The sequence below is a fragment of the Coffea eugenioides genome, chromosome 1 (genome assembly GCF_003713205.1).
Source record: "Coffea eugenioides isolate CCC68of chromosome 1, Ceug_1.0, whole genome shotgun sequence".
Taxonomy (NCBI): domain Eukaryota; kingdom Viridiplantae; phylum Streptophyta; class Magnoliopsida; order Gentianales; family Rubiaceae; genus Coffea; species Coffea eugenioides.
Window position 1 is genome coordinate 47,931,160 of NC_040035.1, and position 17,192 is coordinate 47,948,351.

Below are 17,192 nucleotides of genomic sequence, written 5' to 3' on the forward strand. Positions count from 1 at the left end.
TACCTAAATTGATTGTTCCAACAAAGTTAACTACTTTTTATTAAACTGTGTGAAAAAAGAATCAGAACTATCAAAGTGGGACGGAGGGAGTATTTATAGTAGCATATACTTAAATTGTCCTGAATAATGCTTATATTGATTTTAAATAAATATTTACATTTAATGATTCATTTACACTTCATTTAAATAACTATCTTCTTTTAAATAACTACATTTGAATATTTTAAATAACTATCTTCTTTTAACACTAGCTAGAATTTAGTATTAATGGAGATTATACTATAACTATTCCATGAAAAACATATTTAGAAAGATAAGTGATCTGAAACATATATACTTTTTGAACATCTATTTATTAGTGGAAAAAGGTAGGAGTTACAAAGTTAGAATTTATCTCTACATTGTTAGTGAATTTTGGTTGCAAATATAATATTAGATTAATTGTATAACAGTCATATTAGTACAATTATAGCCGTTACAAACAGTTATATATAAAGGTTACACAATTAATACTAAAACATAAAAGACATGTAACTCCTTTTCTAAAAGATTTTATTTCATGCAAGTTATATAACTCATCAAAAATTTGGTAAACTCTATTTATTTTATTAAAATACACCAACAGGAACTTATATAACCTTTACGTTTATATGTCCTGATTTCAACAGCATTACAGGACGTGATGGGGCTCTAGTCAACAATAATAGTTCCCTACTCTATCGAGTTTCTCAGTTTCATACGCAGATAAGGCTGGTGATAGCGAAACTACGTTGAAACCCTTCAGGTCCCAATTAAGCTTTAAGCAACGGAGGGTGCTAGAATACTTAAATCAAAACGCAATCTCTGTAATCTTCAAATGTGCAGCTGGTAGAGATCAAGGAAGATGGGGGAGGTGTTGTATTAGATAATCAAAAGATATTTTCCAGTTCTTTAATGACTTTTGGGACTGCTTTCAAGATGCGTTTAATTGTTTGATTTCATATTTACCGTCGCACTCCGTATAGCATCTCTTTTCTAGGCTTGGCCAAAAAGTCAAAAAAAGACAACATCTCTTTTGCCCCCTTCTGCACCTTTGACAAGAGCTGGATGTAATTAATTATTATTTAATCAAATCAATGATTCTTCTTTCACTAATTTAAGGTTTTCAGTGACTTTAAAACCACCGTCATTAATTAGTATGATTAAAGTACTAAAAGGGAGGTTTGAAGATTGTCCAAAATTGAATCATTTCGAGCACATCAACGTCATTTACATCATTAATACTACAACTTTTTCATGTGAAACCGTAGCCGGCCTCTCCTATTAAAAGATGGTGAAATACGGAAAATGCATGGAATTGCATCGACAATCAAAGCATATGTTTGTGTGTGAATTACTAAACCAAAAAGCCCATGAGATTTCCGTAGAGAATTGACAGTATCCCCATTTCAGACGGTGCTTGAGGTCAAAGATTATTTATACATTAAACCAGGACTAGGACTCAATCCCCAGCTAGTTTGATAGTAGTATATTAAGTTATTAACATCTTCAACCACGTCGGTGTGCAATTTCTAGCGTCCGAAAGATGAGAGTATATATTGTGGTGCAACAAATGTTATGTTCTGATCTCTTTCTAATTAACTTTGTCCACTTCAAGGGAGAATGATTCTCCAGTTAGCATCACATGATCACAGAGTTGATTCTGGAACCAAGTTTTCATTTGCACAAGAAGCCAAAAGTAGAACGCACCCTAGTTTTGCATTTGGTGAGTGCCCGAATAAATAAATCTGCAAAACCACGAGAGGAGAGGAGAGGAGCGGGCTTTCGTAGTTTCGTGTTGGTTTACCACAAATACAAAGCGAAAGCGACCACATTTGCGGCCGTCTGAGCCAATGATCTCAAGCTTTGTCTTTCACGCACGGCCTCTTCAACCTGAAAGCGAATTGGTGAACTTTCTACCGGTCTTGCTCATTTTTTAGGTAAGAGGGGAAAAAATAAAGGATGTAACCGGCCGGGCCGGCAGCCTATCACGCTTATTAGATTTAAAAATTGAAGCCATTAGGCATACAATCAAGAAAGAGGATAAACTGGTGAGGAGTTTATTGTGGGGGAGGCAAGGCAATAGATTAGTAATTTGTGTCATCATTTATTCGGTTACTTTGACTAAACAAACATATGGGGTTGGCCAAGTTTTGCATAAGAAATTCTTCATGTACTAATCTGTAGTCACCCTAGAGTAATCCTAAATTATATGTATGCCAGTATTATCGTTCGTTAGATCTGCGCCATGCTCAACTAAACTGCAGGTAGCGCGATTGGTTTGTTTCCACGGCCATAGTCATCGATATGGAGCAGCCACGAGTTTTAAGATGGTTTGACGTGCAATCCGTGCCTGGTGATTACAGTTTTCCGCTGGAGGATCGACCAGGACGGCTTCCCATTCCTTTATGTGACACAGTCCCTGTAATTGACCTCCACAAGTCAACTACGAGTCCAGAAAAATGGAGCATGGTCCGACAGATTGTAGAAGCCAGTCAAGAATATGGATTTTTCCAGGTATACATTTTCCATTATTTTTCCTCATTTCCATGTTGGAGTTTATGATTAATTAGTCAGTTTCATTTCCTCCGTCTTTCCATCTTCTGGGGTGATTACTGATTAGATATCCAAGTATACAACTCTCACAGTTTGTTCATACACATGTTTTGCACATGTATGGTGATCGGTGCAGGTGATCAACCATGGAGTATCTGAAGATGTCGTGAGGGAAACGAGTACCGTGTTTAAGGAATTTTTCAACATGTATGCGGAGGACAAGAAGGGTACTAGTGCATCTGATGGAGATTTAAGCCGGGGCTGGATCTACATGAACAGCTCCTCCGTATTTGCAAAAGATGGTATTCATTTGTGGAGGGATAATGTTAAACTTGCTTGTCACCCCTTGGAGGAATGCATGCAAGGTTGGCCTCCAAAACCAACCCGGTATAGGTATATCTGATCCCTACTCTTCTTTTCATACATTTGAAGCAAAGGATCCCCTGAGTATATATACGTATATAGAACGTAATCCTATCAAATCAAAGGTTCGTGGAGTGCATCTCTGATTACTCTATGTTTTGGTGATGCATTGAACTTTAATTTCCAGAGAGGTGGTTGCAACATACGTAGAGGAAATGAGGAGATTGAGTGGAAGAATTCTAGAGCTGATATGTGAAGGATTGGGGCTGGAAGCTGGGTACTTGGAACGGTTGAGCCAAGTTCAATTGGTGGTAGGCAACTATTATCCACCGTGCCCGGACCCGAGTTTGACCTTGGGACTATTAAAGCACTGCGATCCCAGCCTGATAACCATACTCCTTCAAGAAGGAAATGCATGTGGACTTCAAGTTTTGCATAATGGAAAGTGGATAGGGGTCGCCCCTCTTCCTAATGCCCTTGTTGTCAACATTGGTAACCAGCTGGAGGTATGCCTCTCTCAAAATTTTTGAATGTCCTTGTTTCTATTAACTGATTTTCCACAAGCCACCAACTGCTCCCTTGTTCTTGTTATTTTCTTTGTTTTGTAAGTGATATGCTTACATCAGAGGAAAGGAAGGAAAATTTTTTTTTTTCTAAAAAAAAGAAACAGTTATATGTGCGAGATCAGTTTCAACTTATAGTAGACAAAGTACAGTACGCAAAAATCTACCATGTTGAAGTAAACACTGAAATTTTCTGCTTTTACGTATGATGAAAAATGGAACAATTTCAAAATCTTGGGGAGCTTGGTTGCTTGATCAAATCAATAGCAATATATGGCTGCGTCTTTAAATTGTTGAATTTGATTTAACATGCCCTATCAATTTTTTTTTTGGGTAAAATACTAAAAAACTTTTAGTGATTTGCTAAATGTTCAATTTAACTCCCTATGGTTTGAAAATCTATACTATTTCATGTGGTTTCAATTAAATTGTAAATTGAACAGAAAACATCCAATCTAACAATTATACGTGAAATGTCAATATAGCCTCTATATAAATGAACTCCCTATGATTTATCGAATATTCAATTTAACTCCATCTGATTTGAAAAATTATACTATGACTCCCTCCGGTTTCTACTAAATTGAAAATTGAATGGAAAGCATCTCACATATAGTAGGGGTAATATTGGCATTTCACACACAACCGTTAGATTTAATGCTTTCTGTGCAATTTTCAATTTAGTCGAAACCATAGAGAGTTGTAGTCTAGGTTTCTAAACTAGAGGGAGTTAAATTAAACATTTGTCAAACAACAGAGAAAAGGAAGGAAATTTAAAAAAAAAAGAAAAAAAAGAAACAGCTATATGTGAGATGTCATTTTCAACTTAATTTCATTAGTAGTCAAGGTACAATACGCAAAAATCTACTATGTTGAAGTTAAAACTGAAATTTTCTGCTTTTACGTATGATGAAAAATGGAACAATTTCAAAATCTTGGGGAGCTTGGTTGCTTGATCGAATCAATAGCAATATATAGCTGCGTCTTTAAATTGTTGAATTTGCTTCAACATGCCCTATCATTTTCTTAGCATTTGACATCCCTTTTCGTATATTTTTGTAATTGGCAACTTTGAAGATACTATAAACTTTAAATGATTTCACCAAGTATATCTTAACAAGTAAGGCAACTATGATAACCATGTAATGCCAAAGCCAAAGACATTTAATTTTTATAGTTTTCCTGTAATGAATCCTAATCTTACATATGTAATTGTTGTTGTAGATTATCAGTAATGGGAAGCTAAAGAGCGCAGAACATCGAGCGGTGACAAATTCGTATGAAGCCAGAATAAGCATTGCCACCTTCATCAACCCTTCCCACAACTCCATTGTAGAACCTGCAAAAGTTTTGGTTGATGAGTTAAATCCTCCTCGCTATGCTCCCACTTTGTACAAAGACTTCGCTCACACGTCCAAAGTTGCGTCCACTGAAGCAACAAAACCGCCTGCGCCGCCTGATTCTTAATGGGAATTGCTGCTCTTTCACTTGCCAAAAGGACGAACCAAGTAACACGCATACTTTTCTTTATAGAAAACATCTGGAAAAAAAGAAATGTTTTGATTCAAAGCCGGTTTGACAGATTTATTTGGATGAAACAAGTGGAAACCGAGGATTATTTTGTTGGAGCATTCCCTCCGACAGACCTCGTTAGATTGCGTAAGTGTCAATTCACTTCTGCCCAATGCTGTATCCTGATTATTCCACACATGCGTGTATATATATATACAGGTATAAAGGTTTAGAAGTGAAAAAAATTATAAAGTGAGGAGATCAAATCAATACACAAATAAATACACAGATAGGCTATTCTACAGACATGAAAATATGTGGAGAAAAGGAATAAAATCAAGCATATTACATTAATTAATTAACAAAAATTAAGGACAAAACTACTAACATCACCAATGGTTTTTTGTTTTTAATGCTAACATCTTTTTATAATATGACTTTGACTAAATTTCTGTGAAATTTCAAAAGAAAACAATGTACTCATGCATCATACAATGCCTCTTAAATAGTAAAAATCAAAATTATACGCGGTTTTAATACCATAATCCTACAAACTTTTAATAATAATAGCGTGTAGGATTGAGACTTTTAGGCATCACACAATCCCTCTTAAATAGTAAAAAAAAAAATCATAATTAAACGCGGTGTTTTTTTTTTTTTTTTTGAAGGAAGTACGCTGTGTTAATACCATAATCCTACACACTTTCGATAATAATAGCGTGTACGATTATGATCGACTTTAAGGTTTAGGAGGGATTCCACGGTGCATGAGTATATCATTTTCTTTTGATATTCCCCAGAAATCTATTCGAAGTCATTACGAAAAGCCTAATGGGAAAATGTTGCTAAAATTCCAGAGCAGTAGGGAATGATTAATTATGGTAAGATATCATTTTGGCAATTTAATTATTACCTAACTTTCTTTTAGGATAAAGTATGAGAGTACTAAGGATGCAAGAACATGCTTAGTTCAGAAGTGTTTTAAGGGAGAAGCAAAACGAAAAATTGAAGACTTGGGGGAAAAGGGAATGTTAATGTAAATAAAACACTGGCATCCAATCTATTATATAAAAGCATTTGGTCTAGCGATGAGGTGGCACCGCACGACCTGATGCACCCCAAATCTTGCTGCAACTCGAATTACGAAATAGAAATTGTCCACAGCGTCTTGATTCCTTTTGTCTGTAGATCCGTCGAGGACATCTCCCTTGCTCCACTCTAGCGCATTCTAAGGGGAATAATACTCTTGATTGACACAGAACTGCAAATCTCCCAATCTTTTTACACAAGTCCAAAGATCATTCCAGTTTTTTCTTGAAGCATCCCAGAGCACTTTGAGCATCGCAATCTTTCCCAGTGAAGGTGCTAAAGAACTCTTTGTACGTGAAAGCTCCGTAAACAGGAGGGTTTCCCGTGTCAACCAGGGCCATAGCAGGTTCTATCTGGAAATCACCAGATGGAATCAAGAAGGTGCCAATGGTTGTTCTTTTATCTTTTGTGTGCGTCACCACTCGATGTATAGGACTGGTGAACAAATCATTACTGATTACCTGTACCATTTCCAAAAGCGATGGATGTAAGTATGTAACACACACGCACACACGTACACATAGCAGTCAGCATATGATAATGATGGAGTATCGGACAAGAGTTAAAAAAGTTAGATGAATTATTGGGCATCTTCAGCACGGTCTATAGACACGTACCTTTAATTGGAGACCTGCAATGACGATAAATGCATCGGGCACAGGTTCAACACCAAGCCACTGTCCATCCTTGAAGAGCTGAAGTCCAGGTACTGCACACTGGTGAAGCATACTTATCAGATTAGGATCACAATGTTCTGGCATACCCAGCGTCAGGCTCGGATCAGGGCATGGTATGTGATGATTGACAGACAACAGCTGAATTTTAGTCAGCTCATCTTCAAAATAGCCTAACTTCAGTCCCAGCCCTTCGCAGATCAGATCCAAAATCCTCAACAGAAACTTCCGCACTTCAACGCAATATGTACTTGTTACTTCCCTGGAAAAAGTCAGTATAGATCTTGGCGCTAGTCCGTGGAATAGAATTCCTAGCTAACTTCTTTTCATATTAATTTGCCATTTTGAGTAGAATTTCATACTTAAATGAAAAAAAAAAAAGGTTATAAGGTGAAAGGGGAATTACCGATATCTGGTTGGCTTTTCAGGCCAAGATTGAACGTGATCCTCCAGGGGATGGCAGCTTTGGGTGAAGTTATCCCTCCAGTAGTGAAAATCTTCTTTGTGATAGTTCAAAGTGCTGGAGTAGATTCTGCAGCTTTGGTTGGTGCCGGAGGAGTAAAAGCTTGCCTTGTACTCTGCTGGCATCCCAAAGAACTCTTGGAAAACACTCATTGTGTCTTCCATTAAGCCTTGAGAAACTCCATGGTTAATGACCTGTATCATTTAGAACAGCGCGGCCAGACCATCAAAATCTTGTGTCATCATGAACAAAATAATAGCACTTAAAGTTTAATTATCAGTTTCCAAAGGATGTTTTGAGACAAAGCATCACAAACGATTATGTTTAACGTTTTAGTTCAAACATAACCAGTGCTGATCTGGACCTGAAAGAATCCAAATTCTTGGCTTGCTTTCATAATTTTCTCAATGACTTCAGCCCGTTCAAGCCCTTCAGATTTCTCAAGGTCAATGGTCGGAATGTCCTTGCACTCAGGAAAAATAAGCTTCCCTGGTCTTTTATCTGGAGGAAATACATAAGTTTCAGGCGTTGATTGAACATCGGTCCAGTTTGACATAAGCAGCAGCTCCATCCTTAATTTTTTCGGTCTCCAAAATTCACTCTTAGATTTGTAGTTAATTTGAACGTGTTTTGGTGAACTTACATATATATGTGTATATATATATATATAGACACACACACACACAATCACACATAGAGAGAGAGAGGAGTGCGAACCAGGTAGTCGATTATTATGATTACGACCCCGCTAGAAGATCAGACAACCTCACTCAAGCAGCAGGATTTAGCACTTATTAATGTAATCAAATAGATTCATCAAATTTCCGTTGTATTTGTTGTTTACCAATAATGCGTGCCAAATCTTATGCAATTTAAGCCTAGCTCCGACATCAATGACACCTCTTAAACACCCCCCCAACACAAAAAATAACCAAAAAAAAAGACATCTATGACACCATCTTACATGCACGGTCCACAACATACCTTATTGCATTCCAAATTCAATGCATTGGTGCAACATCAAGCCTTTCAGTCTGACTTGAACAATCAGGTTTACTTTCTTCTGTATTTTCAATTAACACATCCCGATCACTTTCACTATCTCACACCCAAAAGAAAAAAATGGTAAATTAACTTTTTACCTCCCTCCCTCCCTATGGTGGTGGTTTGGTACTTGATCCTCTCTGATTTAAAAATCTATATATAATCCTCTCATAATTTTGGTGAAAATGTTATAAATAGTATAGGTTTTCAAATCATCTCTTCTCTCTTTGGCAGGAAATGAATTCTGAGTGAGAAGATCTTTTGATTCCTACCTAACAAATTGGGGTAATAGTTTCTTGCACAGAGTTGATTAAAAAAAAAAAAAGTTGTCTAATTTGTCTTTCGGGACCACGGGACACGAGTAGTAGTACATCACACGCAAATCCACATTTTGGTTTTATAACCGATTACATATCTGCAATCATTAATCAGGGACAAAACTAAATTAATTTAAAATTTTGTAAAACTTAAGTAAGAATCCCATGAAGGACCACCAATTCATGTCAATTTCGGTAAGAATTGCATCAAGGACCACCGATTGATGTAAGAATTCAATTAAGGACCACCAATTTATGTCAATTTTGTATGCGTCAGACCTTATTCTACAATAAATCTGACTATATAATTCACGAGAATGACGCATTCGTTTATGGAAAAATGTTATTTATACTCTTTTTTTTTAAAAAAATTTTCACTATCATTATAATCATATAATTTTCATTTATTAGATTATATGGTAAAATAAATGATGAGAATGCAAATGACATATCCTTATTTTTGAGACATAATTTGAAGATGATCGTTGACGCTACCCATGGCTCATTATTCCCCAATTAGCAGGTTTTTGGGCTAGATGAACCTATTGATGCTAATAAGTCCAAAATGGGGATATTTCGGTCAACCAGAGGTTTCCGGATGCTAATTTTAAAACTTTTGGGCTTGCAGAGCAGCCCGAGAGTTCAAGGCCTTCCGAAAGCGTTGCAAAGTAAGCCCGCAGAACACACCATCCTCTTATTTCTCACCCAAAAGTCCCGGCGATGAGGGCCGCATCAAATTAACATGCAAGAACACCCTACCGAACAATAAATGGCTACAACTAATCAGGAAATTAACTGATGCAGAAATGGAGTGTGTATATATAAAGGATAAAATGGATTTATTCTCTAACAAAATAATAAAACAACAATTTTACTATAACTTCGAATCTTCCCGTATTTTTACGTTCAATTTCTCCATGTTTATCTACTATATTTGACACACATTTCTTCAATTTTTCTTTATTAACATCACCGAAATTAAGCCCATGCACTTGTTTCCCCTACAATACTTCACTTTTATAAGAGCATTATTATTACAAATATTTTTATTCTAATTAGTTATATACACATCTGAGTGTGCCTTAATCACTATTATGTATAACAAGAAAAGAATTATTGAACATGTTTGAACTAATTCTTGATAAGAAATTTCATAAAAGTAATGTACTACCCAACCTTTAGCTTTAGATACTTTTGTTCGTATTTTCTTCATTCAAAGTTTTAATTTTTGTTTATATTCTTAATTAGGCTTGCTATAAAAATTGAAACCTAGAAATTGGAACATTCGATTTGTTTTCTTAGGGTTTGGATGTATGTATGGTGGAAGTTAGACCAGTTTTGAGTGCTTCAACTTTTAGATATAATATGGCATATCCATTATTATCCTCTTTAGTTCTCTTCGTGTAAGGCATTAATAGTGCAATATCATGCAAGCAAACTTTTCTTGCTGCAATAGAACGATAAAACTTGGCATCTTTGTGTTTGATTCACGTTGAAAGCAGCATCTTACATTTCCACTGTTTTGCATATGTAGCTTTACGAAATATTCTTTAATTATCTTACATTTCAACCAAGAGTTTCAGAATATACAGTATACACTGAGTTTATTTGGATAATTTATTTGAGATAATTACTGTAGCATATTTTATGATGTGATATATGTGAGATAAAAAGGTGATTTGGAAGATAAAAAGGTAATTGAAATTTGTGAAGCAAATTATCTGTTGATACAAACATTTGATCGTTCTGGTTTGTCTTCGGATCGGATCCTAGTCTCCCCTTCCTCGTCCTTCCGGTTTTGGACAATATAAATTAACCCTATCGAGCATCTGCCTGAGAACGGCTTAAGCCAAAGACCTCACAACAACAACATCCACAATCCAGTTGACTTGTGAACACCAGTGTACCATGATGTCGGTCACGCTGACGGGGCAACCTGATCACATCGATGATTACTCCTTTGAAGCACGTGCTGATATCTTCCGTCTGCCGCTTTTCAGTTTTCACCACCCCAACCCAAATCTAACCGTAACCCGCGAGATCCTGATCCAATAGATTTGAGTAGTTGAATCAAGAGTGATTAACTCAATCATTGGTCGGATCAATGTCGCTTGGTGATTTTAAGCCTGCTGCTGACTTCAGTCTTTATACGCCCACCGTGAGCCTGCGACATTAGTTAGAGACGTCATCCTCGGAATGATGTCACCCCGCCCTTCTTCCAGAGTTCCAACTTCCAACCTGGGCATAACATAAGTGGAGCCATTTCTCAAAGATTTTGTGGGCTCTCGCATTCATCGTTATTCGTGTGGCGACTGGCAAATGATGTCATGTTTCTTTCCTCAGGCTGGAACTCTAAATCACTCTAAATCAAGGCCCTTTCTCAGTTTTCTCCCGTCAATCACACGTCTACCATCTTCTTGTATATGCCGCTTCGCAGGTGAACTTGCATCGCGGCGGTTCTGCTAAATTTTTTCTTTCTCACATTCGAAAAGTAATATGGGAATAGTTTAGACTTACAATTAAATATCTGCCCTAAAATAGAGTGATGGTTAGCTTTTTTTATATATATATAAAAAAAAAAATTCGACAGTTTCAGAATGTCAGCGGCTTATATTTTGTGAAATCGTAGCTGGGTAAAATTTTCACCTTATTCGATTTCATTTTCGACAGAATTTGCACTTTCCATGAGAGCCTTGTCCTGTCATTTTCAGTGTAGAAATATTCGGCTGATGCAGCCACAATTGTCGGATCAACGTATCCATAAATATGACGCATTGAATCTTCTGTCTCACACTTTGCGCCATTCTTTGTCCCATTTTTTATTATATTACACAGGATGTGAGACAGAAGATCCGTTGTGTTTATACGATCTCATCCTTCATTGCATTTTACTCATAGCCACTCTACCAGTATATAACCGGCCAATTCAAACGGTATCTCAACACCAATTCCAGAATATAAAAGCATTAGAATCTTAACCGACGTGTTTGATCAGCATTTATTCGTCAATATATTATTATTACCAGTAGTTCTTTTCTTGCGAGCCCCATGACATCACCGTCAAGTTTGATGTACAGGTACGTAATTGGGTGCTAGTTAGTGCGAACATGATAGGTAGTCTTTTACTAGGCATGGAAATCAATAAATAATAGCACATATTAATAGTAATACCTCCAATCGATCACTTTTCCGCATATAAAGTAATAAAATCCGCTAATTCAGAGACACTTTTGTGAAGAAGCAAAAACAAAACAATCAACTTGACCTCACCACTAACCTGGTACAAGTAACCTGAACTTAATTCAAACTAAAGAAATTGGGATTTCGAGCATAAAATATTTTAGCAGCCTCCCAAAAGCAATCACCATATCTGCTCATCATTGACGTATGTTAGAACTGCATCTCTCCATAGCTCTACACTGAGAATAGTTCTTGAACACGTTCGATGCTTCGACCATAATTGTCTTGGTGCTTCTGGGGACCATTATGAAATTCTTGTTCATTGTATGATGTATCCATTTCTGACCTTTTCCTGCCCTATATATATACAAATATAAATTATGGGAAGAGCATGCAAAATTACTACACACACCACGCTCTCGTTAAGGGGATGGCTGATCAAGGTGGTGGAAATAAATCCAAAGATGACAAGGAAGGAGAAGTGAGATACAGAGGGGTGAGAAAGCGGCCGTGGGGGAAGTACGCGGCGGAAATTCGCGATATGAATAACAACGGAGCGCGGTTGTGGCTGGGGACATTTGCCACCGCGGAGGAGGCCGCGAGGGCCTATGATCGAGCTGCTTTTGCAACGAGGGGTTCTTTGGCGGTTCTGAACTTCCCCGAGGAGTACCCTTCTTCTTCCTCATTGGCTTCAACATCATCATCATCATCATCATCACACATGAACCCCAATATTGGCAGAGAAGTGATTGAGTTTGAGTACTTGGATGACAAGGTGTTGGAAGACCTTCTGCAGGTTGAAGAAAATAAGACCACCAAGAAATAACTACTCAACACTCGCATTAATTTGTTGTTCAGCATTGGAGGATTTGTATCTTAACGTCTGAAACATCTAGTATGTAATCTTCATCTTAATTGAAGGAAATAAGACCAATAAGATGCGCATCTGGGTTATGGAATCCCAGTCTTTTAAATTGTAATAGCTTCTTATTCGTCTTGACTTGGGTGTGGTACTTTTTAGCCTTGTGCCTCCGATTGTGCTGGAGCTTAAATCCTTAATCACGGGACAAACGTCTACTAATCATGATTAGTTACAAATCTTCAAGCTGACTTGACCAGAAATAGTGGTCATTCATTTCCTTTCCTGAAAAGAAAGATAATTAAAGCTAGAACTTGTCCTTTGTCGCCCGGGTTCGCTTTATGAATCAAATATTAGCTAATAAAATAGTTTAAAACTTAGAAGACATCAACTGAGGGATTAGAAATTTAGACGGTCAGTTGACTTTTTTAAATTGCCGGCGTATCTTGGCGCTTGATTCACAACTATAAAAAGTATAACGTTTTTATCATGTCGATTTAATTTGCCGTATTTTAAATGATTCAAATAATTCAGAATACATCTTGTAAAAGTCACTTAATTAAGAGTAAAAATCACGTGTGCAAAAGTTGAATTTCATATTCAAACTTTGTATAGTTGTTATTTATTCAGGACTAAAAATGTATATGTTCTACAATTGGATTCTATTGTGAAATTATTTACTAAATAAATACGAGTGGTTTACTTTGGTGTCTGATTGCTACTTAACCATCTTTGGAAAGCCCTCTTAAAATGGAAAGGAATTGACCTCCCGCACGCCGCAGTGGCAGGTTTTAGTTTTACACACATTCGTGTGGAGGATCTCCAGCGGACAGGTGGGGCGGTCTGACGGGGCATAACCAGTCAAGGGTTACTTAGATTAATCTTATGCCCGCTTCTGACGCTTTTTGATTTTGTAGTAAGATACTCAATTACTCCAAAGTTGAACATTTTAGTTTCATTAAACGCTGAATTATAATTACGAGTTGAAAATATGTACCATCTCAAAATTTTAGTCACACTTTAAAAATCCAACTTTTTATCAACAGTACAGTGACCTTTGGACTTTTCTTTTTAATGCCACGCCTCAAAATTCAAATTTTGAATTTGAATGTAACATGCATTTGACTAAAAGTAGGGATAATATTAGAATGAGAGACAAAAAGAGTTTTGATTTTCTAAAAGGGACAAACATTTTGGAGGAACAAAAATTTTGCCACGGATGGAGTGCTTCAGTAATCTAAAATGGAAGGATTAAATGTTAAAACCTGCCAATCAATTAATTTAAAGGGATAATTTAAGAAACCTTCCCTAAGGTTTTTGATAGTTGTAGGAGCCTCCCTTGAAGTTTTAAATATTACACTTACCTTTCTTTTATTGTAAACTTACATAAATAACCCTCACATACTAGTTAGACCCATTTATAGAAGAAAAAAAATCAAATGGGAATAGAATACCAACCGCAACCATCCATCTTTCCCACTCATTTAAAATCCTAACTCCTATTTTAAAAAACTTCATTTCAACCATCAATCTTTCATTTTCACCCCAATTTATAAAATTTTTAATTATCATCATTCACCAACTGTAACTTCATAATCTCTTTTTCTTTTTTGGATGAATCCAAGATTTTCTACCTTATTCTTGTGCTTAACAAAGTAGCTTTTTCTGCTATCTAATTCATATCCCAACTCTTCCTTTTTCCTTTTTATTGAAAAAAAATTAAAGGGCACAAATTGCATAACAGTAATAGGAAAAATAAGGGAAAAATGATGATACAAATGTCAAGCACTTCACCCATGTCAATTTGATAGTGAGACCATTAATCACATAAACAAAGTTGCTTGACACTAAACCTACATTTGGCAGCTTGGGAAGAACTTTTGGAGTAATAGATTTTTTTTTTGTTTAATTAAGAGAATGGTATTATAGGATATTCGTAGGTAAATTACCTAAACACTTAATATATAGAAGGGAAGCTTGTGTAATTTTTAGAACTTTAGGGGAGCTTCTTGCAACTGTTAGAAATCTCAAAGGAGGTTTCTGAAATTATCCCAAATTTCAATTGAAAGTGATAGTGAAAACGTACTAAATTATTACTATTTGCAATATATGAATTGAACATTGACTGGGTAACGAAAGTTTATAGATTAATAGATTTAGCCTATCTTGGTGGTTGAATTGAGACAAATAAAGGCGAATTGCCACGAATTAGAAACACAAGTAAATGACACAATTGGAAGGAAAGAGTAGGCTAGTAGTAATAGATGTGAATGTAATACCATCTACCGATGCTTAAACCTAACGCATTGTGCAACAGTAAAAGTTTGATTCCTCCATTATTAGTTCATGCATTAAAAAAAATAATAATAAAGAGTTCAATTTGAAGTCATAAACCATGGGCCAATAGACTCTTTGCGATATAATGCGCAGTGACTCGAATGAGCGTATAACGTCTATATTGGTTGTTCCTCTTCGTATCCTGATGAACGGTGTTTCTTTGGTGGATTTAGTGACTAATGGATGCATAACACCGTTTTATTCTTAATTCAAAGGTTACTTGTCTTGGACCCTGGCGACTACTAATATCACCAATTTAATGTTTGTTGAGGGGTAGGAATGAGGATTCACGTACATCTCCTAGTACCCACCTTATATATGTCCAAATCTTATTTTAATTGCACAGACATGCATAATAAAAGATTTTTTTCTTTTTAAAATTCAGATAATTTTATTAATAAAGTCACGCTAACAACAGTAAATACACCATAAATATGTCACAAAGGCAACATACAGAAGAAACCTTCCTCTAATTTGAAAACCCAACGAGAAATAAAGATTTTCAACACCGAAATTCTTGCAAATTCAAGAAAAGTCCTTGTTTAATCATTCTCATCTTTTCTTTATACATACATATATATATATATATATGAGAAAATGATAAAGTCAAATGATGTTGTAGGGCAGCTAGCTGATGGTTGCTTCAATTGAGTTTGTTTGGATAAGAGTTTATTTGGATGATTTATTTGAGATATTTACTGTAGCACTTTTTGCGATGTGATGTATGTAAGATAAAAAGGTGGTTGGAAAGATAAAAAGGTGATTGGAATTTGTGAGGCAAAATTTTTTTTTCCAAATTATCTTTGTCCAAACAAACTCGATGTTTTCTTGAACTTTTTGGATAGGAATAGCTCTATGGAAATTAACGACAATTTTTCATCTGAAAAGATAAATATATCTGCTTTCATAAGGGATGTCTGACAGATTGGATATCTTGCACTCAGAACAAGAACAAGTATAGGAGAATTGGGGCTCGTTCCTCAAAACACATGCGTTGAAATGGATTATAAATAAAAAGTTGTTGATTCAAAACCATCTACTTACCAATAAAATAAAATAATAAAAAAAAAAAAGTCTGATGGCATGGTTGCTAAGTTAACCAACCATCTTACGTAACTCAAGAATGCCAGGATTTTAATTGTCAGACTCATTATTGACCAAAAATTACAATGCCCGAGCAAAGAGTCAAAGACTCGCGCGCCTCCGACACTAGTTTTATTCGCTACACAGTTGTTACCAACGGCTACTATTCAGCCGTCCGCGGTGATTTTTCTGTATGCTATCCGTCTTTTGATAAATCCGGATAGCGATCAAGTACGATGTGTTAGTAACTCAAAGTTGACAATAGCATGAGAGTGTAATAACAGTAGTACTGAAACTAACGCTTTTGGTCATAATTGATACAGTTTTTTCCGTTTCTCTAATTGGTGTGTTGATATTTTACTTATCACGGATTAGTTGAAAACATATATATATAGGTAGTTGTGTAAATGAAAATGTTTTCAAAAAAAAAAAAAAGTGAAAAAGGAACTCATCACACGAATTAATCAAATATGAAGAGATATCAAAATATGTGTTTGATTATATGCTTACTGTACCAGACCTTTAAGAATTCTATTTGTACCAAAGGCTTTTGTCATTTTTGTGGAATCTCTTGTCTTGAACGCAATTCTGTATATAATAACACCTGTAACTTAAACGGTGAGAATTATGCGATACTGGTTGAATTAATTAATTGCTGTGATTAAATTCTGAATCCCAAAAGAACTCTGTTTGAAGTAGATACATATTTTGCGTGTGCATGTGTTTTTAAAAGGTACTACATTAGATACTAGAAGTCGTAGAAATTACTAACCCCTACATATTGGCGTTGTACAATTTAGGTGGTGGCTTTTTTATTTTTCCCCTACATTGGCCAGGTGTAAAAAATTTATGAATTGAGCCGCAAAACCAAATTAAATGAGGATCAAATTTGATCACGTAAATATAGTTAAAAGAATAAATTGGCTAAGAATAAAGTTTAGGCACTATTTTACCTTTAGTGAAACTGTCTTTTTTTTTTTTTTTTTACCTCTAGTGAAAATGTTGACAGACTGTTTTGAGAGAGCTGAGGCTGCACCAAAGCTAATTAATGGCCAGGAAGCACATTATTTTGTGGCTTACCCCCCAGCTTTTTTTTGATATGCCATACTGCAAAACCCTAAAATATATTTGTGT

At 35.8% G+C, this 17,192-nt stretch overlaps 3 protein-coding genes across 3 annotated transcripts; 2 read left to right on the forward strand and 1 right to left on the reverse strand.

The window, feature by feature from the left end:
* The first annotated feature begins 2,085 nt into the window (after positions 1-2,085).
* Positions 2,086-5,061, forward strand: LOC113751277 (hyoscyamine 6-dioxygenase-like). The gene is made up of 4 exons (XM_027295224.1): positions 2,086-2,535; positions 2,711-2,967; positions 3,125-3,443; positions 4,725-5,061. Exons 1-4 carry the CDS (start codon positions 2,326-2,328, stop codon positions 4,965-4,967), a joined length of 1,029 nt encoding a protein of 342 aa, XP_027151025.1. The 5' UTR covers positions 2,086-2,325; the 3' UTR covers positions 4,968-5,061.
* A 988-nt stretch (positions 5,062-6,049) lies between these two features.
* LOC113749568 (hyoscyamine 6-dioxygenase-like) lies at positions 6,050-7,821 on the reverse strand. Its single transcript, XM_027293353.1, has 4 exons — positions 7,603-7,821; positions 7,182-7,432; positions 6,719-7,037; positions 6,050-6,562 (listed from the first exon to the last, which is right to left on the reverse strand). Exons 1-4 carry the CDS (start codon positions 7,807-7,809, stop codon positions 6,311-6,313), a joined length of 1,029 nt encoding a protein of 342 aa, XP_027149154.1. The 5' UTR covers positions 7,810-7,821; the 3' UTR covers positions 6,050-6,310.
* A 4,388-nt stretch (positions 7,822-12,209) lies between these two features.
* LOC113774011 (ethylene-responsive transcription factor ERF098-like) lies at positions 12,210-12,605 on the forward strand. The gene has a single exon (XM_027318593.1). The coding sequence runs from the start codon at positions 12,210-12,212 to the stop codon at positions 12,603-12,605; it is 396 nt and encodes a 131-aa protein (XP_027174394.1).
* Positions 12,606-17,192: the final 4,587 nt, after the last annotated feature.